The sequence below is a fragment of the Myodes glareolus genome, chromosome 14 (genome assembly GCF_982192425.1).
Source record: "Myodes glareolus chromosome 14, mMyoGla1.1, whole genome shotgun sequence".
Classification (NCBI taxonomy): Eukaryota; Metazoa; Chordata; class Mammalia; order Rodentia; family Cricetidae; genus Myodes; species Myodes glareolus.
The window spans coordinates 41,403,635-41,429,732 of NC_142039.1; the positions used below are offsets into that span (position 1 = coordinate 41,403,635).

At 41.9% G+C, this 26,098-nt stretch overlaps 1 protein-coding gene across 5 annotated transcripts; it reads left to right on the plus strand.

Annotated features, from left to right (window-relative positions):
* The first annotated feature begins 1,192 nt into the window (after positions 1-1,192).
* Slc17a3 (solute carrier family 17 member 3) lies at positions 1,193-24,552 on the plus strand. 5 transcript variants are annotated; one of them, XM_087896474.1, is made up of 14 exons: positions 1,193-1,620; positions 3,837-3,913; positions 7,447-7,557; positions 12,272-12,480; positions 13,232-13,465; positions 13,691-13,778; positions 19,407-19,493; positions 21,785-21,903; positions 22,019-22,180; positions 22,460-22,589; positions 22,683-22,830; positions 23,123-23,213; positions 24,183-24,319; positions 24,397-24,552. In XM_087896474.1, the coding sequence occupies exons 2-13, from the start codon at positions 3,883-3,885 to the stop codon at positions 24,315-24,317; spliced, it is 1,545 nt and encodes a 514-aa protein (XP_087752600.1). In that variant the 5' UTR covers positions 1,193-1,620; positions 3,837-3,882; the 3' UTR covers positions 24,318-24,319; positions 24,397-24,552. The 5 variants fall into 5 exon arrangements, with proteins under 5 accessions (XP_087752600.1, XP_087752601.1, XP_087752602.1 ...); XM_087896475.1 differs by having other exon boundaries at positions 1,193-1,564; XM_048428099.3 differs by having other exon boundaries at positions 1,194-1,620; positions 3,785-3,913.
* Positions 24,553-26,098: the final 1,546 nt, after the last annotated feature.

The following is a 26,098-nucleotide window of genomic DNA, read 5'->3' on the forward strand; positions in this document are numbered from 1 at the left end:
TCACACTATATGGTTCTGCAGTGGGTTTTTTTTTTTTTTTTTTGGCAAGAGTTATGTCTACAGAAGTATTTTCAGCTTTCAAAGTCCACGTAAAATTTTCCAAAAGAAAAGGCGTAAGGGAACTCTCAAAACATACAGTGAGAATCATGAAACGTAAAAGTGTAACGGTGCTGGAGAATTGTGATCCCAGAAGTTGAAATGCTAGAACTATGTCAAGCAGCCATGGTCAATGTGTGGTCCAAGCCAATTATCCAACTAGAAAGAAAATAAAGCTATGAAATTAGCAGATCAGCACATTTCTCAACCCTCATCAGAGAAGCTTCTTTTTACAGTATAAGGTGATTAACACAGAGACCCCCAGTGGTCGACATGCATGAATAAGAGACTGGTATGCTCAGTTTTAAATGGTATCTCACCCCCTTGAACACAAGGCTCAGGGAGTGTGGTAGAAGGGGCAGAAAGAATGTAAGAGCCAGAGGTGGACATCTACAACAGAACCATATTTGCCAAACACACAGTGCAGTTGTACACATAAGCTCACAGCATCTGTGACTGCAAACACAGACCTGAGCAAGACCAGGCCAGTCGAAATCCCACCATGGTCAGTGAAGAAGCTCATAAAGTCCTACCAAAGTCAGGGAAGGAGCCCATAAAGTCCCCTATGGTCAGGAAAGGAGTCCACGAAGCCCTGCCATGGCCAAGTAGCTATTGGCAATTGACAGCTGCTGGTATGTGAGAGGATCAGTCTTCTTCAGGGATTTGACTCTGAAACGCTATCTAAACTCTAGTAGATGACAGTAGTGGGAGACAGGGAAGGAATTGGAGGGAGAAATGAGGGTGATTTAATTAAAATGTATTATGTGTGTGCATGAAATTTTAAAGCAATTTTATAAGTGAGTTAGAGAATTTCCCATTGTACATGATAGCAGGTATGCAAATTGAGAAATAAGTCATAGTATTATTTTTATGTAGCTTGCCAGCAGATATAGAAACGGTTAAAACAGGGGAAAAAAAACCATGGAAAACCATATCAAATTCACAAGAGAGGCTTGTGGTTTTTGTTTGTTTGATTTGGTTAATAAAGAACTACAGACACTGAAAAAAAAAAGGGTGAAGCAACAGAGTGATTGAAGTTCAAGTTTGCCTGTAAAATTACTGCTCACATAATTCAAAGAAGAAAACTTAAGAAGGGCCAAAAACCAGAAAAAGGGGAAGCATAATATATTTAATTCTAATTTATCTCACTTTTTGGCCTTTTAACATTTTTCAAATAGAACAAAAGTGGTTAGAAACACTATAGAGCAATGCAACCGAGCATCTGCAGGTGTCAGAGATGTGGCTGTCTCTGATTTGCTGGGAGATGCCTGACAGGGAGACAGAATAGGAAGCTCACAGCTGCCAGAGGTAGGAGGCGTCTACCATCCAAAGACACAGGTTCTTTACATTTTATCAAAAGTCATTTGCAAAGAAGCCCTTCCTGAGCTTCCGGTTTGATGCCTTTCATTAATGATTAACAATTTAAGCCCTGGAGTGGCAGAAAATCCTGGAGTGTCACTGGCAAGAGGTAAGAGAAGCCTGCTCAGAGGAAAAACAGCAAGCCCTACCTCAGGCACTAAGTTGGTAAGTCACTTATCTTCATTGCACAGCCGGTGAAAGAAGGAAAGTCTGCCCGGTCCTTCCTGAATAACAGCTGATGGTCTCTATATAGCCCTCCTCAAACCTCAAATGTTCTCCTGTCAACAAAAGTGTGTGGCAGAAGGTGAACATCTATATCCACAAAGGCGATGGGGAAGGAGGAGTGAAGAAGATGGAGAAACGGAGGGAGAGAGAAAAGAGATGGGCAGAAAGAAGGGAAGAAATAGGGACAGTAGAGAAGGTGGAGAGAGAGAAGGGGAGGGGGGGACAAGCAGGGAAGGGGAAGAAGAGAAGTGGAGGAGATGGGAGAAGGAGGAAGAGGGATGGGAGGGGGACGAAGGGGGGAGGAAGAGGGATGGGAGGGGGAAGGAGAGGGGAGGAAGAGGGAGACTAAGGAGAGAGAGGGGAGAGGGAGGGAAGGAGAGGGAGAGGAGGAAGTAAGGGAGAGGGGGGGAGAGAGAGAAGGAGGGAGGGAGGGAGGGGAGAGGGAGAGGAAGGAAGGGAGAGGGGGAGGAAGGAGAGACGGAGAGGGAGGGGAAGAGAGAGGGAGGGAAGGAGAGAGAGGGGAGAGGGAGGGAGGAAGGAGAAGGAGAGGGAGGGGGGGGAGTGAGGGAAGGAGAGGGAGAGGAAGGAAGTAAGGGAGATGGGGGAGAGAGAAGAAGGGAGGGAGGGAGGGGGAGAAGGAGAGGAAGAGGGAGAGGAAGGAAGAAAGAGAGAGGGAGGAAAAGAGAGAAGGGAGAGGGAAGAAGGGAGGAAGGGAGGGAAGGAGAGGGAGAGGAAGGAAGAGAGAGAGGGAGGGAGGGTGGGACAGGAAGGAAGAAAGAGAAGAGAGGGGGGAAGGAGGGAGGGGGAGAGGGAGAGGAAGGAAGAGAGAAAAAGAGAGAGAGAGAGAGAGAGAGAGAGAGAGAGAGAGAGAGAGAGATAGGTAGGCGATAGACAAAATGACTCACAAACAAACATCAGTTCTTCTGTTCCTGAACTGAATAACCTAGAAGAGAGTCAGTGAGTTCTCTGAGGTAAAGTTACTCTGCCAGGATCCTGAGTCTGCAGCAGCAGCCAGTTGCAGTAGCTTTTGCTAGCCTGACAGCTGCTGGAAGGTTCTAGCACTTAAGAAAACCACTATAGATAAAACAACAATAGCAATCAGTTCTTTGCCTCTTGCATTATCAATGCAAAAAGCACACAGCTCTTACCTTATAGGGAATATAAGATTATACTAGAGCCATATTTGAGTGATCATGGTCTGGGAACACAGATTTAGGTTGCCCCAAAATTACATGTCTCACCACAGAAGCCGTTTCATGAATCTTATAGTTTACAGAACAAAGAAAGTCTTAAGTCAAGACAAATTTAAAATACATTGGCGGGTACACATGAGAGGCAGGTACAGCGAGATGGCGGAAGTTTTTCTGAGGCCTGGGGTGCTCTCCAATAATATTCATAGACTTCGTTCAGGTTGGTGGAAGCTAGGAATCTGCTAAGTCAGTAGATTCCACAGGATTTTTTTTATTTATTGGTCTTGGAATTCTAATTATGGCACAAAGGTGGGCGAGGAATGGCTGCTGAAGAGGCTAACTCTATCTCAAGTTAAAAGAATCTGCCGCTGGACCCGTCCTTACCATATCATTGCACTTCTTTTTTTTCAAAAAAAAAAAAAAGTAGATTTATTTATTTATTTTACTTCCAGGCCACAATTTCCTCTCCATCCTCTCCTCATGGTACCTCTCCCTACCCCTTTCTATTCCCACCTCCCTTTGTTTCCATCCCCCCAAATCCACTCCTCCTCTGTTTCTGTTTAGAAAAGGGCAGGTCTCCCATGAGCATCAACCAAACACCAAGCTGCAGTAAGACTAAGAACTTCTCCCTGTCTTAAGACTGTATGAGGCAACCCAGTATGAGGGATAGGATTCCCAAAGCCAGTAAAAGAGATGGGGACAAGCCCCTTTTCCCACTGTTAGGAGTCCCACACGAGGACTAAGCTATACAAGTACAGGATGTATGCAGAGGGCCTCGATCAGTCCACGCAGGCTCCCTGGTTGTTGGTTTAGACTCTGTGAGCCCCTGTGAGCCCAGGTTCATTGATTCTGTGAGTTTCCTTTTGGTGTCCTTGACCCCTGTCTCCTACTGTCCTTTGTCCCCTCTTCTGCAGGATTCCCTGAACTCCACCTAATGCTTGACTGTGGGTCTGTATCTGTTTCCAGCAGTTTCTGGATGATGCCTCTCTGATCTGTAAAATAAAGGAAAACCATGCAACAATCCACAGATCCAGAGAGACTAGGTAACAAGGAGGGCTCATTGGGGTGGGGGGGATGCCCAGATCTCCCTGGGAAGGGGAAATCGTAGAGATTCGGAGAGTGGACCGAGGGTCGGTGGGAATGGGAACATGAAATCATGTTAGGAGGTGACTCATAGGGTACTTAAAGACTACTGGAAACGGGGGACATTTTGGGGTCAGATTAAAAACCTGGTGCAAGGAAATCTCCCACGAATCTACAAGGATGACTCCAGCTAAGACTCTTACCAATATCCAATATGTGACTTGAATTAGCCATCTCCTGTGACCAGATTGGTGTCTGGCCCAATTATCATTGCAGCTCTAATCAGTCAGTCTTTGTAGACAAGGATTCTTTCCAGGAATTCTCATTGACAGCATGAAGATTTATGCTCTGTCCCCCATATTGTATTGGTCCTTTTCTTAGACAGTTATGCTTCAACAATGTGGCTATCATAGTGTTCTGAATCAAGTTCATTGCTTGGCGATCAAGTTCATTATTTTAGATTCCCATCCAGATTAATCAGGGGGGTAGAACGATAGTGCAAGCAGGGGTAGGGTTGGGCTTGTGCAAGAATGCTGGGGTTAAGAAAACCAATGAGATGGTACGAACTTTACACAAGTTAAAATGCCTGTGAGGGGACAGGAGAGAGGGCTCAGTAGTAGAGTGATTACTGTATAAGGATAAAGACCTTAGATTTTCCAGCATCCATGTGAAAAGCTGGCTGCTGTAGCAGGTGTCTGTAATAACCGCATATGGATCCCTGGAGTTCCCTGCCCAGCCAGTCTACCTGCGTCCTTGAACTCCCAGGTTCAGTGAAAGATCTGTTCACACACACACACACACACACACACACACACACACACACACAAATAAGGTCGAACATGACTGAGGAAGACACTCAGCTTTGCCTTCGCATGCATGAGCACATATCCATCCTCGTGTAAATATGCACAGCCACATGCACATACATGTAAACAATGGCTAGAGTATAGTTCTGAGGTGGAATGCTTCTGTAACATATTTGAAGGCCTGGGCTTGACTCACAACATCAGCGAACAGAAAATGAACAAAATGGCTTAGGAGAGAAAATGAAATGAAGAGGGGAGACAATTATAACAGGGGGGCAGGGGTATCCAAAGATGACTGGTGACCTGAGGGCAGCGGGAGGAAGGCAATCATAGAGTCCTAAAAGCTGGAATCAAATCTATAGCTGCCTTCACAGAGACTGGCCTTACGAAAGATCACAGAGCGAGGTGTAGCTATCACTCAGTGGAGAACACTGCTCGTGAAAACAAAGTAGATCCTGCTCTGCCTGAGACAACAAAACTGCTTCACCATTAGGTGCAGGTGGCCTTTATCTTGTCTCTTACTGAAACTGAGTGGAGTTTTTGAGTGGAGAAGCAAAGCACTTTCTATAGAAATCAAAGGCTAATTTTTAAAAGTGTTAAGTCATTAATTTATGGGTGCATGTGTGCATTGCGGGGTATGCTTGTGCCACAACATGAATGTGGGGGTTCATGTTACGACTTGGGGGAGACACCTTTCTCATGATATCCTGTGAGCTCTGGGAATCAAACTCGGGCCACTAGTCTTGGTGGACAACACCTATACCCACTGAACTATCTTGCCAGCCCACCAAAGGCTGAACTTTAAAATTGCATGGTACACTATGGAATTAAAATGGCCAATGTTGAGAAGCTTAAGGAAGATATATTGATAGCAAATAATGCCATGAAAGGATGCCCAGCTTTGCTAGAGAAGTGTAACTAAAATCAAGATAAAGCAAACTAGCCGCCTTCTGAACTGCTTCAGATTTCAAAGCCTGACCATGCAAATGGATCCCATGACTGCCTCAGACATTCTTGGTGATAACGTGAAATTGCACAGTTGTATTGAAAGGCAGTTTTCCATCTTCCTGAGAAGATGGATATGCACTTGTTACATAACACAGACATTCTAGTACTAGGCATTTCTCTAAAAGTAGCCAAAGTACATGGCTATACAGAGACCTGGACATGGGTGTCCATAGGGGCCCCAGTGTAATGCTCAAAACCTAAAAGAAATATGATTGCTCAGCAAGGGAAGAGTTTGACTAAACAGATTTTAATATAACTGCTCAGTGACAATGAAGAGCCAAACCATGAATATAGACTATATGCATAAACTTCAAAATAATTATGCCTAGTGAAAGAAAAAGAAAACGTGTCCTGCATTGTCCCATTTTCATAGCATGTCTAGGGAATATCAATTACTACTTGTCATTAAAAGTTGATCAGCAATAGTAGGAGAGGGAGAGCAGGACAATAGAAGATTTTGGGACAATATAGCAATAGGTCATTTGTTAGTGGTATTAATGGCATGAATGAGATGTCTTTCTCGAAGTAATCCTTAAGTAAAATTGAGCACTAAGCATAGCACACCTTGCAGTTCTACATAGTGTACTACATAGCAATTTCCTTTGGCATAGAGACCCTAATATTATACCACAGCAATGAGCTTTTCCATGTGAAAAAGATGAGGTCTGTTGGTTCTCCAATAAACTCTACAGACATAGCATCAACTCATGGACAGTATCAAAACAGAATTTGAACTGTGTCACCTGTTAGGCAGACTTATGCAGACTTTGTTGTTAATAGCAGACAGAGAAATAGACATTCTGATTTGCTCCTATGTCTCTTTGGCAAAGCAGGTAATCTGTGAAGCTGTCTTTGCACTGAGGAGTGCCTAGCTCCTAAGCCAGAGTTCTTCAGGCATTCTACAGCATGTCTGCTAAATCCTGTGATTAACAGTTCCAGGCCTTAGTTGTAGGGTGCCTATTGTGTTGAACTGAGAGATGGTAATCAGTTCTATCCCATTCCATGCATCAGTGAGATGCGACGGGCCAAGTTTCAACTGTTTGGTATTCGATCTTCAAATGTACCAAAGGCATCTCTTTTTAACTCACATCTATGGATTATGTATTGTCCTGGAAACTGTTAGGTCGCAGATCCTCAATCTCTCTCTCTCTCTCTCTCTCTCTCTCTCTCTCTCTCTCTCTCTCTCTCTCAGAAACCAGCTCACACCCCTGTAGTTCTCTGGGGCAGAGTTGATAAGAAAATTTGCTGTGATGTGGCGTTCAGTCTCCCTCTCATTTATAGCTGCAAAACCCAGCCCCCTCACTTCTCACTCCTTCATCACCTCCACATCCTATTCCTAAATTAATAACCTTGAATTATACTAATCTTATCAGTGCCTTCTTGACTTCTGGTATGTAAGCCAGGACAAACTAGATCATGTGACGTGAAACTTGCTCACCAACCTGAAAACCTATAAAAATCAGAAACCCTCTTTATTGTCTAGAGTCGAAGCCCCTCTGCAAGTCCCACTCACACTTCTATGCACAATGATCAATCTGTTTTAATGTTTTTCATATTAGGATCCCATTGTTGTGGCCCATGAAGCTTCTTTCTTCATAAAGTTTACCAGAAAAGTAACATCATGTCAATCATTTTCTATGAACCTGCTTTTTTCTCTCCCCCTCCCCGAAAAAAACTAGCCACTCAGAAAGAAAACGCCACAATGACCACAGTGGAATTGAAACCTATTAGTAAGCAGAGTGAGGACACCCATGGCATCCAGGTGGACAAGAAGACCCCTTCCCATAAAGGTAAGCTGTACATAAAGGTAAGCAGGCATGTACACCTGCCCACTGAATTTCTTCTGTAATGAAGTCCCACAAAACAGTGACTTCATCACTTTTAAGTTTTTGATTAGTTTTGATACACAGTGATGTTAAGTCACCTTTCACAGTTAAACGAAAGAAGGAAACACACTCTTCTAAGATCAGTTTTTCCCAGTTACTTTCTTATCTTTACCCATACGACTTTACTCTTCACAACTCTTAACAAAGCTGTCAGCACACGACTTCACATCCCATTCCTTTAATATCTGCATGGACTACTGCAAACATAATCACATAGCTTGATTAAAGTAACAAATGACATAAATACTCAAAATCAAGAAATGTAACATTTTTGTAAGCTTACCTCACCCAATATCATTTTTATTACATTTGTTCTATATGACTTTTATGTAACTCCATACTCTATTTCAACTTGCTAATGGTTTTAAGTATTGCTTTGTAAGATTAACAAAACCTTCTTTTCTTCAATTTATTTTTAAACCTTTAAAGTTAGCACATCATGTAATGGGTCTCATTAAAGCAATTTCATCCACGTGTTTTTTTTCCTCCTCTCTAGCCTGCCCTTGCTCCCTGCCCACCCCTGGCTCTTTCCCTTCCTTTCCTCAAATGGACTACTGATGACATGAAGGCAGAAAAGTCAACTGTCTGGAGGAAAGAAGGGAACAGAATGTTACACAAGGCATGCTTGACATATCCCAACAAGTCCAACTTCCACACCTATTTACCTGGAAAGCCCTCCTGTGGCTGATGTTTAAGCTGTGCCCTTTGACTTCGATTCTTTGTTATTATCTACATATGAAATGCATATGTTACTTGGCTATTATATGTATTTGGACTATTTCTGAAAACTATTAAGCTCTATGTCTTATGGTTAAATAACATAACACTTGGCTAATCATATTTGGATTTTTCCTTAGGTTTTGAAATGAAAATGATAATTTTGAGACAAAATTTATGATTATTTTGCTTCCAGTGAAATCGAGACTTAGGTTTTCTGTCTCAATACAGATGAAAATATGTGGAGAATTGTGAGCAAAAGAGGAAGTGATTTGTCTTGTGCCATAATGGCAGCCCTCAAACGGCTCCACCAAATAAAGACTGGCAGCAGGGAGCCATTGTGGTTGGAGACTAAGGGAAAAATTCAGACTTAAGCCACAACCATGTAGAATAGCCCCAAACCAAAAGAGAAAGGTGGGATGAGCAGCTAGATTCTTGGGTATCTTAGGTGAAGAGACAGCAATATGACCCAGGTAGACTGGATAAGGCGGCTTAGAAAAATACATTAAAAACTATTGATGGGGTATATATGTCAGTGGCAGGGGGCTTGCCCAGCAAGTACAAGGTCCTGAGTTTGAACCAGCATCACCTCCCCCCATCAAAATGATATTAAGTAAGGTAAGAAAACTGAAGAGTGTTTGGGAATATAGAATAACTACCAAGCTAAAAAAACAAAGTAAGAAAACTGCGGAGTGTTTGGGAAAACAGAATTACTAACAAACTAAAAAGCCTTTGGAAATTTTTGGGAGTTGTCAGAGCTCAAGGGTTTATTTCTCATTTGTTAATCAACTTAAATTTGATTTGTTAATCAGCTTAAATTTGATTTGGCTTTTAGTAAATAAAAAATAGAAAAATGGTGCTGGACATGGTAGTGAATGCCTGGTACCCAAGCACTGCAAAGGCAGAGGCAGGAAGACCATGAGTTTGGGACTAGCCTGGGCTTCCAACAAGATCCTATCCCAATAAACAAAACCACACAAGACAAAGAAAAATTCTTAAATATATCTTCAGTGTCAAGAACTATAGTATTGCCATACTGATCTCCAGTTTTTTTTCTTTTATTTAAATGTGAAATAACTCCAACATTATTTTTCTCTGTAACAGGGTAATTTAGAGTTCTATAGGAGGAATCCCCTTGTTTGTTCCTGGCTGCTCAGACCCGAAATAACTGTATTAATTAAATCACTGTTTGGCCCATTAGCTCTAGCTTCTTATTGGCTAACTCTTACATCTTAATTTAACCCATTTCCATTAATATGTGTATCACCACGTGGCTGTGACTTACCGGTAAGGTTCCCACATGTCTGTTCTCCGTGGCGGCTACACGGCGTCCCCTGATTCCACCTTCTTTCTCCAGCATTTAGTCTAGTTTTTCCCACCTAGTTCTACTCTACCCTATCACAGACCAAGGCAGATTCTTTATTCATTAACCAATAAAAGCAACACACATACAGAAGGACTTCCAACATCAGCGTTCTTTCATTTCATGCCCTTTTCCCAATCATTCTTCGGGTATAATGGCATCATTCTATAGATTTTCCTGCTGTTTTATTTTGTTCTCAGTAAAATTCCGATGCTTTAAAATGCAAATGTTAGGTAATGCCTGCCACTCTCGCTCTTTGTTCTAAATTTATATCTGCTACTATGATAAAATACTCTGATTAAAAGCAACTTAGAGGAGGGAAGTTTTTTGTTTGTTTGTTTGTTTGTTGTTGTTGTTTTAGCTCACACATAACAGTCTGTCATTGAGAGATATCAAGGCAGGAACTCAAAGACAGGTCTGCTTGATGTTCTATCCAATACTATCTCTAGTGAAGGAGCTTACTCAGTCAAGACGTGTAGTAAGAACCATGGAAGAATGTTGCTTGGTGACTCACTCTTTGGCTCATTCTTAACTAGCTTTTGTACACAAACTGGGACAGTTAAAGCTAACTAAAGAACAGCTTCAAAAAAAAATTCTTTTGTAGTCAAATAATACATTCAAGTAGCCTGTATTGATGCCACCCAGTGATCCCTGCAGGCTTACCACCTTAAAGTCAATAGCCTGAAACAACATGCATTTACCATCTCACCAGCATATGCCAGGAGCTGTAGGGCAGCACCTTAGGCAGCTTAGCTTAACTTCTCTGGGCCTTATCCTGTCTCACTCCTTCACAAACTGCTCCCAGGGCTCCCACTCCACCCAAAATAAAAGCCACAGTCACTCTGACAGTCCACGTGATCTTTAAGACTTGGTTCTACTCTGGATGTCTCCTCTGTCATATGCACCTGTCATTTGAACACTCATGGCTGACCCTCTCCTTCCACGACAAGGCATTTCCACTAAGTGAAGTGGTGCCTTCCCCTCAGATGCCTGCACGATCAACTCTCGGGCATGTCCCTGGAACTCTGCCTCTTCCTGATTTATTTTCTGCACACCATCTAAGACAGACTTACTGTCTTGCCTTACTGTGTGTTGTTGTCCTCTCTGGAATGTGAGGCTCACTAGCTATGTGCTGCGACACACACAGAGAGAGTAGTAGATGTGTGTTCCATAAGAACTGAAGATACTAACTATACTGGAGAGCATGGCTTAGGAGAGTGGTTTGTCAAGCTCCTACCCTGTTCCCCCAAGTGAACCAACTGAGGTGCTCAGCCACAGGATGAGCTGGATAGACTTAGGCTTCTTCGAGGGACAGATACCTGTCTGTTAAAGTACCCATGGAGGACCCTGGGAGCTCTTTGACACCCTGAGAAGATGCTGAGCTCTGCATGCTCTCTTGATTTGCCACAGTCTCCTGGGAAAGAAAGAAAGACACAGAGAGTGTTGCAGAGCATCCTTTGCGGAAGTCCGTCTGTAAAGGATACCTGCAGCCAGGCGAACACAGCTTCGCAGTCATATGATTTTCTATCGCGCCAGTCTGCCTAATGTGCTCTGCCAGGACCCCTAAGCAGTGCCACGCTGCAGGCCTTTCCCAGCAGTCATGGAAAGCTGCCTGAAGAGCTCGGGAGGTAATCGGTTATCTAGCCAACGATCCTCAGAGGTCCATTTCATTTCTGAACCATTCTCGCATATCACTCACGGGTGTGTGGCACCTGTGCATTCAGCACTTCGGACAATGCACCAGGCTCTGGGAATCTGGGGGGGTGGGGATTTCCCTGGAGCCACACACACTGATTGTTTCAACAGTTCTGTTTCCAGTGTAGTTTCACCGCAGGTTTTTAGCATTTGAGGGTGTCAGCCTTCCTAATGATGAAATCCCACTAGGACTTAAATCTTAAACTTGGTTCATGTTCTTAAATCTCACATTTTAAATGGAAAATTATCCTCAACTTATTCAAACTTTAATTTTTATTGTATACATTAGGTATGATATGTTACATACATTATGCCTGTGATATGTAACATAAATATATCACATATCACTAGTTGTGCATACTATGCACACACATGTAATTTACATGTAACTTATGCATTATATTATATATATATTCAACTTTTAATATAAAGTTTAAATTTACGTACTATGAATCATTTCATCAGCCCTAAAACTCAGTGACGTAGGAATGAATAGGAGAGACAATATTACAGGAAGGACAGAAAGTCCCAAATAAAGCCAGGCTCTGTTAATCTGTAGTATAAAATGTTCCCTGACTTAATTCACTTACCAGCTGCTTTAGACTCTCCTTCTCCTGATTCCAGCCAAAATAGAAAGGTCGTTTAAGTCACCAGATGGCCAGTAGTGACTTTAGTTGGCCTCAAATAGCAGGCAATGATGACCAAACTCCTAGTCCTCCTGCCTCCACCTCCCAAGTGCTGGGATTACAGGCTTCCACCACCAAACCGAGCTTTCTATTATATCTTGTGAAAAATTAACGTTACCTTAATGAAGCAAGTCATGATATGATGTCCTGTTTCCAGTCCCGAGTTTGTGCGCCGTACGCTACGGAATAGCCTTGCTTGCACATTTCGCCAACTTCACATTGATAGCGCAGAACTCCATCATAAGCATCACTATGGTCGCCATGGTCAACAACACGGACCAGTCCAACCTCAATAGCTCCACCGAAGAGCTTCCCGGCGATTTGAATGGCGACCAACATGAAGCCTCAAAGCCTCTTTCTGCAAAGGTAGGCAGTGCAGAATTTAAGTGTGTGCTCCCATTTGGGTGTGCGAGTGTGTTGCACACATCTGTGTGTGTGTCTGTGAATGCCAGAGGCCAAATTTTGATTTCATACATCAGGAGCCATGCACCTTGTTTCATGAGACAGGATCTCTCCCTGGGACCTGAGACCTGTATGCAAGGCTCTACTAACGACCTGGCGGGTCCCAGGGATTTTCATGTTTTTGCCTCCGCGGTGATGAGATTACAAGTCATAATGCTGTCCTCTTTATGTGGGTTCTGGAGATTAGAACAAGCCTGTCATGCTTGCACAGCAAGCACTTCACCAACTGAGCCCTCTCTCCGCCCCTAAGCTCAAATTTTTGCTATTCGTGTTTATATTTATTTTTCTAAAGTTTGTGTTCAAAACCCTGTTTTATAGTTCTTGGGAGAGAAGCCTTACACATTCTCGACCAATCGCTCTACAACTGAGCTACTTTCCAGCTCTTTCCCCTTTCTCTTATCTACATTCTCTTTTCAGAAAGGGTCCCATTAAGTTGCTCATGCAGACCTTGAGCTCACTATGTAGTCCAGGCCAGCCTTGAACTTGTGTCCTTCTTGCTTCAACCTCTTGAGTATCTGGTATTGCAGATCTGTGCAACCAGGTATAGCTGTGTTCAAAAATTTTGATTGAGAAAATTCAGATCTAATGAGGCTTCTTAGACTTGGTAAATACTGTCCAGTGTGTGACTCATAACAGCATTTTGTGCTTCACAAAGGCCCCTGTGTATAATTGGAGTCCTCAAACTCAAGGAATCATCTTCAGTTCTGTCCAGTATGGCATGATGCTGATGCAGAGTCCTGGTGGATTCTTGGCCGGGAAAATAGGAACAAAGAAAGTGGTCGGAATTGCTCTGCTCGGGTCTTCATTGCTCACTCTCCTCATTCCATTGGCTGCCAATCTTGGACTAGGTTTTCTCCTGGCAGCGCGAGCAGTCCAGGGCTTTACCCAGGTACCAAGTATTTCCTTTCATTTGCTTTTTTTTTTTTTAAAAAAAATGTAGACCAGTCTATCCTTGAACTCAGAGAGATCTACCACCTGCCTCTGTCTCCTGAGTGTTGGGATTACATATGTGTGTCACCATACCCACCTCAGGTACTGAGTACTTTCAAACTCTGAGTTGGATGTGGATTTCTACACAGTATCATATCAATATCTCTAGGCATCTTTATTTCAGGGTGCTGGCTATGGGGGTCAGTTTGCACTCTGGCAGAGATGGGCTCCTCCGCAGGAACGCAGTCGGCTCTGCAGCATTGCTCTATCAGGTGAGGAGGTGCAGTCCAGACGGGTGCCTGGCAACCCAACGCGTCCCACTTGGCTCCTAAACAATTTTTGCTGTTGAACCGTTCTTCGTCTTTTACTTGATGCTAGGGAAATGTTTATACAAATTAAGAAAGACAACACTTCATTTGTGTTGTGTGTTCATTTGTGACACGGCATTTTTTGTCTGTGTTGTGATTTGTGGCATAACTTTGTTTATGATATGATTTCTGACATTTAAAAATGATTTTTATGTCTCTAAAGTGATCACTTTTATTTTGTGGGATTTAATTTCAACTCACGGACGAGTTGTAAAAGCAATTACCCATGTTTTTTATGAATTTTTACAGTTTAGTTTTTACATATCAACTCCTGACAATAGTGTAAAACTTATATTTGCATTCAGTGCGACATGGATTCAACTTGATGATTTTGGGGATTGCTCTAAATTGTTCTGAGAACATCTTTTTAAAAGTTTTTAAAAGTTTTCATTACATTCATTTACTTGCTTTGCATACACACCCCAGCACATGTTGGAAGTCAAAGAACAGCTACCAAGAATCAGTCCTCCCCTTCTAGCATGTGCGTTCTTGGAATCAAGCTCCTGTCACCAAGCTTGGTGGCAAGCACCTTTACTCACGAAACCATCTTCCCAGTTCCTGAGAACTCTTTTCTAAAAATGGCCTGTCAGTAAAGTGTGCCCATCATGGGCATTCTGGAGGCAGAAGCCTACCTAACTTATAGTAGAGAAAGTGGCAAATACATGGTACAAATTAACAATGGTCACTGTCAAGACTAGCAGTGGGTAAGGAAAGTGCAATGATGCAGGTAACGTATGTGTTCAAAGATAGTCAAGAGCTCTTCAAGTCCCAAACCACCGCATACTTTAGAGGGGCCTGCTGTTAACAGGCCCCCTCAGAAACTCAGGATAGTGATAAGCAGTGTGGGTTCAAAGGAGTTTACGTTAGCTGACAGAAAGGGAACGTCCGGTTTAAACTAAGGAAATTCACCTCAGTTACTCAGCTGTGAGGTGACCCCAGAACACAAGAGAAACCATGGAACAAGAAGCCTAAGAACATGGGTAAAGCAGTGATGGGACAGACTCAGACTGTAGGGCATGAAATGCATGCCTGAAAAAGGGATGAGATGGTTAATGCATGTAATCCCAACACGTCGAAGGCCGAGATAGGAGGATTGCCACAAAGGCCAGTCTGGGCTATGCAGTGAGCTGCAAGCCCTTACCTCAACAAGACAAACTTGAAACAAAAAGTTTTTTATTCACATTTAGAATAAAGACAGTTACCTTGAAGGTTTAGTAACTCAATTTCTTTTCACTTGCTGGTCTATATGGCCTGGAGAACCAAAATAAACCAACTGACAATATATAGGGGAAACTCAGCAGCCCATACACTGCAAACTCCACAGGCTTCCTTGTCTTTGGTGTTGAGGAACTCCAGAAAGAAATTCCTTTCTGTCTTCAGAAAACATAGGGTCCCTCCTGGCTTTCTGAGTTACACAGAGAGAGCAGATGGAAAATTCCATCGAAACAGAGTCGGTTAAGGCCACTTTCCTGCCTCTGTAAGACTGTGATATTACGTACAGCGATGCCTGAGTTAGAAGGCAGGATCGCTCTAACCTGAACCCTAGAGAGAAACACCCTCCCCAGAAAAGCATCTACCTAGGGCGTAAAGGGCCTGGCTGCTGCCAGCCTCCAGTGCAGAATACACTGCACGTTGCCATCTACAGAGTTCACACTTAAGAACAAAATTGAGAGATGCAGACATCATGCAGTCTCATTTCAAACTAAAGAAGTGAGTTGAGTTTTAAGAATGTGACGGTGGTGTGTTGATCACCCTCTAGGAAAAGGCGCAGGTCCGCTAGCATACAGGCAGTACAAACTGGACTTGGAGGTTTGAAAATAACAATTAGGTGAGTTGGGAAAGAACTAGGGAGGGGTAGATATGATCAAAACAGATCACACTCTATTCTCAAAAAGCTAATAAAAATGAGAAAAAATAGTCACAGACTATTTCATAATGTTTAAGTCCATTTAAGATTTCATAGTGGTCTGCATTTCTAGCTATCCTGGTGTATTCAGGTGGTCTGTGGGTCATAGGTTGGACACGTTTTCAGGTACTACGAAATATACATAGAGGTAGGGAATTTTGCAGCCACTCACAGAGCTTTGGAACAATTCAGGTCAAACAGGACTCATAGCTCACTCTTAAGGCTGGTAAGTGATGGGAAGAAGAAAATGTCTTATTAACTAACTCTGCCCAGATCTCAGGAAACAGCCCCTCAAACCAAACTGGAGGCCATCAGTGCACAAATTCTGAGTTAACTGAAAACAGAGGGTGAAAGAGCAAGGAGAATAAGAAGGAGAGGGGGGAGAGAAAGAGAGAGAGAGGGAGGGAGAGAGAGAGAGAGGTGAACGGCACAGTTATCTTGTGAGAGATAGGAGGCAAACATGCGCAAGGACCATGTGTGCTCAACTGCCTAAATATTCTTTCTTTGTCTTTCTACTTCATCAGCCTTTGCCCCAAGGGTGTGGTAATGGAAAACAGAGTTAAAGTTCAAGCAAGACTGTCCCCAGAGGAAAGGCATCCTGGGCTAAAGTCACCTACTTGTATGGAAGAGACACAGGGAGGAATAGAGGAGGTCAACTAAAGATTCTGATAATTGCTGTGTTTTGTTTCTTGAGTAACTGGGGCAGAATGGATGACTGACCCAGGCCTTTGGATGTATTGAATCAGCAGTGATTTGCTGATACGTGGTCCTTTAAAGGGGGCTGAAGGGACCAGGGTAAAATACTTATCATTGTCTATGCTAAAGAAACTCCTGAGAAATCAGTCTTAAGATACAAAATGAGGAAGAGATGCTATGAGATATTTCAGTACATGTCAACACATACTGGTGTTCAAATCCAGGCACGCCCATCCCAGCTGACACTGATCACTTCTTTGTAGTGAAAATTTTCAAAATTCTCCCTTTCAGTTTGCTTTAAAACATAGTACGCTCCCATTCTTGACGCTCTGCCTGCCACTATGCAGCAGAACACAGTACTTGGGCTTTATTTCCAACACAGATCCTATGCCATTGGTATAGCATGTAGTCGGGAAAGAGTCAAGAGCAGAGAAGAGAGCAAGGGTGAAGAAGTGAGAGGGCGCACACTTAAGAGTGGAGGAAGTCAAGAGCACCAGAAAGGACATGACTTTGGCTGCAAAGAGGAGTCTGCCCCTCACTGTCATTAAGACAAAGGCAGACATTTAGGGGAAAGATATGGATCGGGTGGACCTGGTGGAAGTGGTACCCACTTCCAGCTTTCTATACCTGCACCCTGGAACTTGGTATTCTCTTTCAAGCGACCCCTTTCCTGTTATTAAAAGGAAATGCCTGGGGCAGTTTATTTAACTGCAGTTGGCTATTCTTGATCACATGTAAGTTTGATTGTTAATATTTAAATAAGATAGCACAGACAGTATGCTTCAATAAACATGAATAAAGGAAAAAGAATGTGTAAACAATTATTTCTACATTGCAGTGTAGGTTAAAAAGTAGTCTAGGCAAAAGAGTAAATTTCGAAGTTAGAAATAAGGAATGGCAGGCTGTGTTCCTGCCAGGATTCCGGCTAGCTTACCCCTGAAATAATTACACGGAAACTGTATTCTTTTAAACACTGCTTGGCCCATTAGTTTCAGCCTCTTATTGGCTAACTCTCACATCTTGATTAACCCATTTCTAATAATCTGTGTAGCACCATGAGGTGGTGGCTTACCAGGAAGGATCTTAACCTGTGTCCATCTTGGAGAGGAGAGCTATAGAGTCTGCCTCACTGCCTTCTTCCTCCCAGCATTCTGTTCTGTCTTCCCTGCCAACCTATATTCTGACCTATCAGGCCAAGCAGTTTCTTTATTAATTAGCCAATGAAAGCAACAGAAATACATAAGACTCTCCTACATCATTGAAGGCCAGAGATCTGACTCCACAGCTGTCTGTAACTGCTGACTGTGAAACACAACCATGTTAACAAGGTTAAAGATGGCAGAACATCTGCCCACATGCCACATGGGGATTATTCACAATGCACAGAGAGTCTGTAGCTTGAGACAAAGGGAAACAAGTGGGAGAAACAGAAAAAAGACAGTCATAATTTCAGTTGTTTTTTTCCCCCCTCTTACTCTTTGGAGGTCCACCACCCTGTTCCCAAATAATCACATGGATACTTAGTCTTACTTAGGAATTCCTGGTCTTAGTTTGACTTGTTTCCACCCTGTTTTCTTAACTTAAATTATGCTATCTACCTTTTGCCTCTGGACTTTTACCTTTCTTTATTCCATATACCCTTCTTTACTTCTTACTCCTTGGCTGGCTGTGTGACTGAGTGGCTGGTCCCTGGCGTCCTCTTCTCTTCCTCCTTTCCCCCTCCTTTCTTCTCTCTCTTCTCCTATTTATTCTCTCTGCCTGCCAGCCTCTGCCTATCCCTCTCCTGCCTAGATACTGGCCATTCAGCTCTTTATTAGACCAATCAGGTGTTTTAAACAGGCAAAGTAGCACTATTTTACAGAGTTGAACAAATGCAACATGAAAGAATGCAACATATCTCTGCATCATTAAATATTCCACAACGTAAACACATGTAATACTTTTTAAAATGATATTCTACAGCAAACAATAAAGTTGGTAAACAGGAAAAAACTGAACCTCACTACAAAGAACAGAATTTAAAATGAGGGCTCTTTTATTGTTTATATTGGAAGACAGGTGTTTAAAATTTTTTTTCAAGATATTAGATGTTATAAAGGAGATGAGAAAGAAAAATGTTGGCGATTTAAGTTGCTACAGCTTTCAACAAAGCTCTTTTACAGTATTTACCAAAATTTGAAATATGCATAGCCTTTCATCTAGCAAGTCCACCTCTGATACGCTATTATACAAACTATGTTCATATTCAGAAATGAGTAATAATTCCTGTTTAGGATTAGAATCTACAGTGCAATAGAGATCTTTGTAAGAACTTTTGTTCAGTGAAGATGACTTCATACACATAGACAAGAACACTAACCATAAAAAGTGAGATAGCTTAGAAATATTTGAAAAACTGTGAAATGGTAATGTGCCTGACATATATTAGAATTCTCTGAAGTTATAGAAATTGAAACACTATCATTAGCATATTTGTGCAGAAATCAGCTTTCTGTGAATGCGTTTACAAAAAGAATGAATATATGTATCTCTATAAACAGCATATAAGTGCACAGAAAAGAAGGCAAGTGACTATTTCTTGTACAATAAATCAGCATGATGTTTGTCTTCAGAAGCATGCGGGGTAGAATTGGAGGGTGTACAACAACCTTGACTATTCATGTGCTTTATTCAGTAACAAATGTAAATCATTGACAATTAATACAGCCTGGAAGTAAGTATGACAGTCTTCTGCAATGTCACTTGGGAATTTTGAGGGGAAAACAAAAGACTTTCAGGAAGTATATAAATTAAATGAGCAATTTGAAGGTTTTACATTTGCACGTGGTTTTCTGTGGTTTGGTGGCACATCTCCATGTTCATCTGTCAGCCCTCACTATCTGTCTGGTAGAAGGCAGGGGTCCCACTACCTTTTTTCTTTCTTTGTACAGGAATGGTATTGGGAGTCTTTGTTATCCTCCTTGTGGGTGGCGTCATTATCCAAGCCCTTGGATGGCCCTATGTCTTCTATATCTTTGGTAAGCTGCTGGCTTCTGAGCTATTCAGTGATGTTCTTCTGAGGTTGTGCATCTGTGTGTACTTTACAGAAGGAAGAGAGTCCAAATATAAAAATATCAGGGGAGCCAAGTATCATAATATAAGGAAATAACCTTTGCTAGCTAAATTGTGGAAATCCTCTGGCTTCATATAAAGTACTGTTCTCCTGACCTAAGGCTCAATCCAGCACAGATGCACTGTGCCTTGCAGGCAGGAGAGGAAGGCCTGCAGAACAGTGACATCTAAGAGATAAGAATGCAATCCAGAGACGTAAGTGTAGCTATGGGGCTTGTCTTTGGTTAAACACAGCAAGGGGGCGGCATCCTGGGCAACTCTCAAGTTTCCCAATAAAAAGAAAATATCAAACACTGAGAGTAATTCATGGTAACGTCACTCTTGCCCCCAAGACATTCATTTAACGAGAAACCAAGAAAGTGCAGCATCATCTACAGTTGCCACTGGGGGGGTGTCTTTGCATTTTATTTTCAAACTTCCTATCAGCTTGTTTTGTTCACATGCCTATTCCCCCTCCAGTCAGCGGGTATCTGAGGACAGAGATTGGTTACTGTCAGTTCTTGAAACTTTGTAGGGCTCAAGCAACATGAAAACGACTCAAGAGCTAATTGGGTGGATATATTAATACCAGACAATAAGGAGTATTACCAGCTCACCAAGAAGACACAACAATTGGAAACGCACATGCACCCAACAGCAAAGCCCTCAAATGCACCGTGCAAGAACTGATGGAACAAGGTTGGGATGTAGGCTGGTTGATAAAGTTCTGGGCTAGGAGGAAAACGCGGGTTCAGTCCTTAGGAAAACTGGGCATGGGCGCGGTGGCACATGGCTCTAATCCCAGTTCTCAGAAAGCAGAGACAGGATGATCAAAAGCTCAAGGGAAAGCTTGAGGCCAGTCTGGGCTACTCAAAACAGTGTTCTGTGGAGCAGGAGGAGGACAAGGAAACAAAAACCTTCAAGAAATATTAATCAGATCGCCTAGGCAAATAGGTGAGCTCCAAAGTCAGTTAGAGATTCCTGTGTCAAAGAAATCAAGGAAGAAAATTCTCTCACCTCCACCCACAAACCCCAGACCTACATATAAAATATGGATAACATTATTCAGAAGAAAATACTTTGTTCTTTAATTCACCAAAGAATTCCTAAATATGACGCTATAGGTATGAGTCACTAAAAGTAGATGAAATCGATGAATTGGATATCCACAGAGTTAAAAAAAATTCTCTTCAAAAGAGATTGCTAAAATAATAATAAAAAGACAAACTGGTTCAAGGTGAAAATATCTACAAAACAATTATATGTTTTTCTAAAATTTGTAAATAATTCTCAAAACTCAAGGAGAATACAAAACCCTCAATTGAAAACTAAGCAGAAACATTTCACCAAATACACACAAAGAGAGCCCAGAATGAGCTTTGGCAATGGCCTATCCTAGAAAATGTCCTAACATGAGAACAAGCCATTCAAAATACCAAAAGGAGGCTAAGGCAGCCCAGAACAAAGATTATAATTGAGAAAGCACACATTTCCAATTATTGCCGCACTGTTCACGGTATCCCAAGTGTGGAACCAGCCTAGATGGCCAGCAACAGAGAACAGATAAAGGAAACGTGGTACAAGGTCACAGTGGAATTTGATTCAGCCACAAAGAAGAATGAAATTACATCATTTTCTGAAAAATAGAGGGAACTGGAAATAATAGTAAGAGAAATAAGTTAAGTACAGAGAACAATCCACACATTTTCTCTCATTTGTGGGAACTAAAATTCTTTGTAAAGTACATCTGTCTACTTATCTACATGCATGCATACACACATAATACATACATGGGTCACACATACATATACACACATAAAAGCAGACAGGCAGCAGAGAAAGGAGATTAGTAACTGGTAGGAGGGGAGAGGAAGGAGAAACTCGGGAGAGGATGTGAAGAAGCTGACATGCTCAAAATGCGTGGTACATTTAAAAGTAATTATTAAAAACCAGAATTATGTGCAATGACTATTACAACAATCAAAAAAGAAAAAAAAGTGAAATCCATGCGAAGTTTAGGATTTAGTAGTAAGAAGTCACGAAAGTGTTGACAGATGTCTTACGATGTCAACACTGGAGACACAGGACAAGAGGTATGTGGCAACTCTAGGCTATCTTTGCAATATTAAAACAACCCTAGTATTATTCCGTAATTTAAAGTCCGCTTTAAAAAAAAAGACAAAATGAGCTCTTTGATGAACTCTCCCCTTGTTCACAGGAGGTTTTGGCTGTGGCTGCTCCCTTCTCTGGTTCATTCTGATTTATGATGACCCTGCCTCGTACCCATGGATAAGCAGTTCAGAAAAAGAATACATCTTATCCTCCCTTCACCAACAGGTACTCATAAAACCTTCAACCTCTGCAAAAACCTTGCATCCACATCTGGGTTCTGAAGGGTGGCAGAGACTTTGAGCCTTATATTGATCTTACTACTCAGATCATTTGCTTTCAGATCAGTTCAGAAGAGCAACCACTTCCCATCAAAGCCATGCTCAGATCTCTGCCACTTTGGACCATGTGTCTTGGCACTACGACCCACCAGTGGCTTGTTAACACCTACATAGTGTACATCCCAACCTACATCAGTAATGTGTTCAAAATTAACATCAGAGAAGTGAGTAGATTTCATTCCTTTCCTTCCTTGTGTTTGCATGATTCCTCCGCTACCCAGGTGTCATAAATCATTCAATCCGCAGGACGTTAACTCTCATGACCCAAAATAATCTGAACTTTCAAACCAATGACAGCAACCTTGCTAGGGGCATGACATAAGAGGTGGCCAGGATTCCCAAGAAAGAGTGGTTTCAGAGAGTCAGGATGATCTGAGGGAATTACCGACAAGTTTTTTTTCACTGCCTTAATTATGGTCATTCACTCAGTTTTTTCGCCTCAGAACGGGTTCCTGTCTTCTCTTCCCTTTTTCGTTGGCTGGGCCGTTGGTATCCTGGGAGGCCTGCTGGCTGACTTTCTTCTGAGCAAGAATTTTAGACTTGTAACTGTAAGGAAAATCCTCACAGTTTTAGGTAAGAACAGGGTAAGAGGGTTGAATGACTTCTAAGTATTCTGCAACCAAAGAATGCATTTCACTCTTGGATTCTCTCTTCCGCACTCCCTAGGAACTCTTCCCTCAGCAGCCCTCATTGTGTCTCTGCCCTACATCCAGTTCAGCTATGTCACAACAATTGCATTTCTGACACTGTCCTGTGGACTAGCCCCTCTGTGTCAGTCCGGAGTCTATATCAATGCTTTAGACATTGCCCCAAGGTAGGACTCTTACTTCTGCTCTTTGTTTCACATTTTCTGGGTGAAGGGAGGGTGATCTATAGTGTTCTGGGGTCTCAAAGTATAGAAAACAATAAATCATAAGCATGGACCATAGATGGGCCTATGGTGTGTTGGGTAGAAGGGTGTGGACTTATCATATTGCCTCACATTGAATATACAATGGCCAAGTTCTTTTTGATGTAATTACATGGTGGATTCATACATAAAACAGAGCTGAAAGATACTGTCAACTATGTCTGGATTTAGCTTGGGACATTCCTGTCACCCACAGGTATGCCAGCCTTCTCATGGGAACATCAAGAGGATTGGCACATTCATCTGCTGTGCTGGTACCCATTATTGGTGGCTTTTTCCTCGATCAGGTAATTTCCATGCCAAGACAAACTTTTAAAATACCACATGCATTTGTAAAAGTGATAATCGTTACAGAGTATACTCAAAGGTTGGAAAACAGTGTTGAATTTTGGGTGACCATGAAGTGTAGAACAGAATGAACCAGAGTTGAGGTCATTCTGGAGTCAGAGAACTATCCACAGCTCCACTCATAATCCCCATTTGAAATGGGGAACAACCCTATATGATTTCCATGCTGACCTGCCAAGTCATTGAGGCTGAATTTTCATTTGTGTAAATAATCACACACAGAGAAAGAGAGGAGAGGAAGCATGTTAAGTGCATGCCACATGCTGGTATCATGACAAGTATTTTTTTTCAGACAATGTTTCTTGGCTCTCCTGGAACCACTCTGTAGACCACGTTAGCCTCGAACTCACAGAGATCCTCCTGCCTCTGCTTTCTGAGTGTTGGGATTAAAGGCATGTGCCACTACCACCTGACTATGTATGACAAGCATTTTATACAACAGAATCTTGTCTAGCTTTTCATTCTAACACAAGTATGAAAATTAACAACATCGCCCTCATCTCCTGATGCCTAAACTGAAAATCTGATACACTGAGTCTTTCTGGTTTGAGGAAAGAGCTCTGACACTTAGAATCTCTTTACCACATTGTAACCTTCGATGGAAGAATCTTAGAACATGTTTTAGCATAGCATTTGTAGGCAAGGTTGGGCAACAGAGAATGTGTAGAACACATTGATAAAAATGACAAACATAACTCTGTAGGTCAATCATGAGGGTCTCCAAATCTCTCTTACATAGAACATTTTGAGTATATTTTGGATTTCCTTTATCTAACGATCAAAAGAGACTTGTAGGAAATGAATCTTGGCATGGAAAACCCCTAGAAACTGTCATCTGAACTAGTGATTTAGTTTCATCGAAAAAGGGAGGAGAGAAGTCATATGTATTTTGGGTTTTGTGTTCCCAGGACCCTGACCTCGGGTGGAGGAATTTCTTTTTCTTATTGTTTGCCATTAGCCAGTGTGGCTTAATCATCTACCTCGTGTTTGGAAAAGCAGAAGTCCAAGAATGGGCTAAGGAGAGGATGATGACCCGTTTGTGAAGGTAACAGACAATGATCTCAGTAGAGGTACAGTCATGGGACTCCAAGATAGTAATTTCTGGCCCTTTTCCTTCCTCAGCTGTTCCACTTCCGGTAAAGACATCAAGACACCTGCTGTTTCCTGTGTGAGAAGACTTCAGTCAAAAATGACATCAGGGTTCCCCGCCCCCTTTCATTCAGACTTCTTGTGAAGAAATGTAAGATGAATAAAAGATCAAGTAAAACGACAGCAAAAGACTACGTTGCCGTCTTTTAATTGAGAATGTGGGCTCTGACATGGTAGTTTCGCTGTCTTTAAAGAAAAGAACAAAAGTTTTTGAACTCTTAGTCTAGAGGGGCAATCTTAGTAGAACAATTATTTATTTTCTGTTTGTCAGATTTGATATTAATTTCTTTTTGATGAGGGGTTGGTAAAGATCTTCTCCCAGTCAGAAGGCAGCCTTCTTGTATTACTGACAGTGTCCTTTGCTTTACAGAAGCTTCTCAGTTTCAGCAGGTCCCATTTATTCATTGTTTCTCTTATTGTCTGTCTACTGGGGTCCTACTTAGGAAGTGGCCTCCTGTGCCTATATCTTGTAGACTACTTCCCACTTTCTCTTCTGTCAGGTTCAAAGTGGACAGATTGATGTTGATGTCTTTAATCCATTTGGACTTGAGTTTTGTGCATGGTGATAGATATGGATCTATTTTCATTTTCTACAGGTTGACATCCAGTTATGCCAGCACCATTTGTTAAAGACGCTTTTCTTCTTCCATTGTATACCTTTAGCTCCCTTGTCGAAAATTAGGTGTTCATAGGTTTGAGGGTTAGTATCCGGGTCTTCTATTCGATTCCATAGGTCGACTTCTCTGTTCTTATGCCAATACCAAGCTGTTTTCAATACTGTAGCTCTGTAATAGAGTTTGAAGTCAGGGATAGTAATGCCTCCAGAAGTTCCTTTATTGTATAAGATTGTTTTGGCTATCCTGGGTTTTTCGCTTTTCCATATAAAATTGATTATTGTTCTCTCAAGGTCTGTGAAGAAGTTTGATGGGATTTTGATGGGGATTGCATTGAATCTATAGATTGCTTTTGGTAGAATTGCCATTTTTACTATGTTGATTCTCCCAATCCAAGAGCAGGGGAGGTCTTTCCATTTTCTGGTATCCTCCTCAATTTCTCTTTTCAAAGGCTTAAAGTTCTTGACAAATAGGTCTTTCACTTCCTTGGTTAGAGTAACCCCAAGATATTTTATGCTATTTGTGGCTATCGTGAAAGGTGATGTTTCTCTGATTTCCCTCTCTGCTTCTTTATCCTTTGTGTATAGGAGTGCCACTGATTTTTTGGAGTTGATCTTGTATTCTGCCACGTTACTAAAGGTGTTTATCAGCTGTAGGAGTTCTTTGGTAGAGTTTTTGGGGTCTCTTATGTACACTATCATATCGTCAGCAAATAACGAAAGTTTAACTTCATCCTTCCCAATTCGAATCCCCTTGATCTCCTTATGTTGTCTTATTGCTATTGCTAGAACTTCAAGCACTATATTGAAGAGGTATGGAGAGAGTGGACAGCCTTGTCGTGTTCCTGATTTTAGTGGAAAGGCTTTGAGTTTCTCTCCATTCAATTTGATGTTAGCTGTCGGCTTGCTGTATATTGCTTTTATTATATTTAGGTATGATCCTTGTGTCCCCAGTCTCTCCAACACCTTTATCATAAATGGGTGTTGAATTTTGTCAAATGCTTTTTCAGCATCCAATGAAATGATCATATGGTTTTTCTCTTTCAGTTTATTTATATGATG

What these genes read in the sequence shown, in the direction of transcription:
- Slc17a3 (XM_087896474.1), top strand. Translation starts at nt 3,883, where the DNA reads ATGCAACAATCCACAGATCCAGAGAGACTAG. An exon ending in CAAAGCCTCTTTCTGCAAAG is followed by an intron (nt 12,481 to 13,231) that starts GTAGGCAGTGCA and finishes TGCTTCACAAAG; the next exon opens with GCCCCTGTGTATAATTGGAG. An exon ending in TCAAAATTAACATCAGAGAA is followed by an intron (nt 22,181 to 22,459) that starts GTGAGTAGATTT and finishes TTTTCGCCTCAG; the next exon opens with AACGGGTTCCTGTCTTCTCT.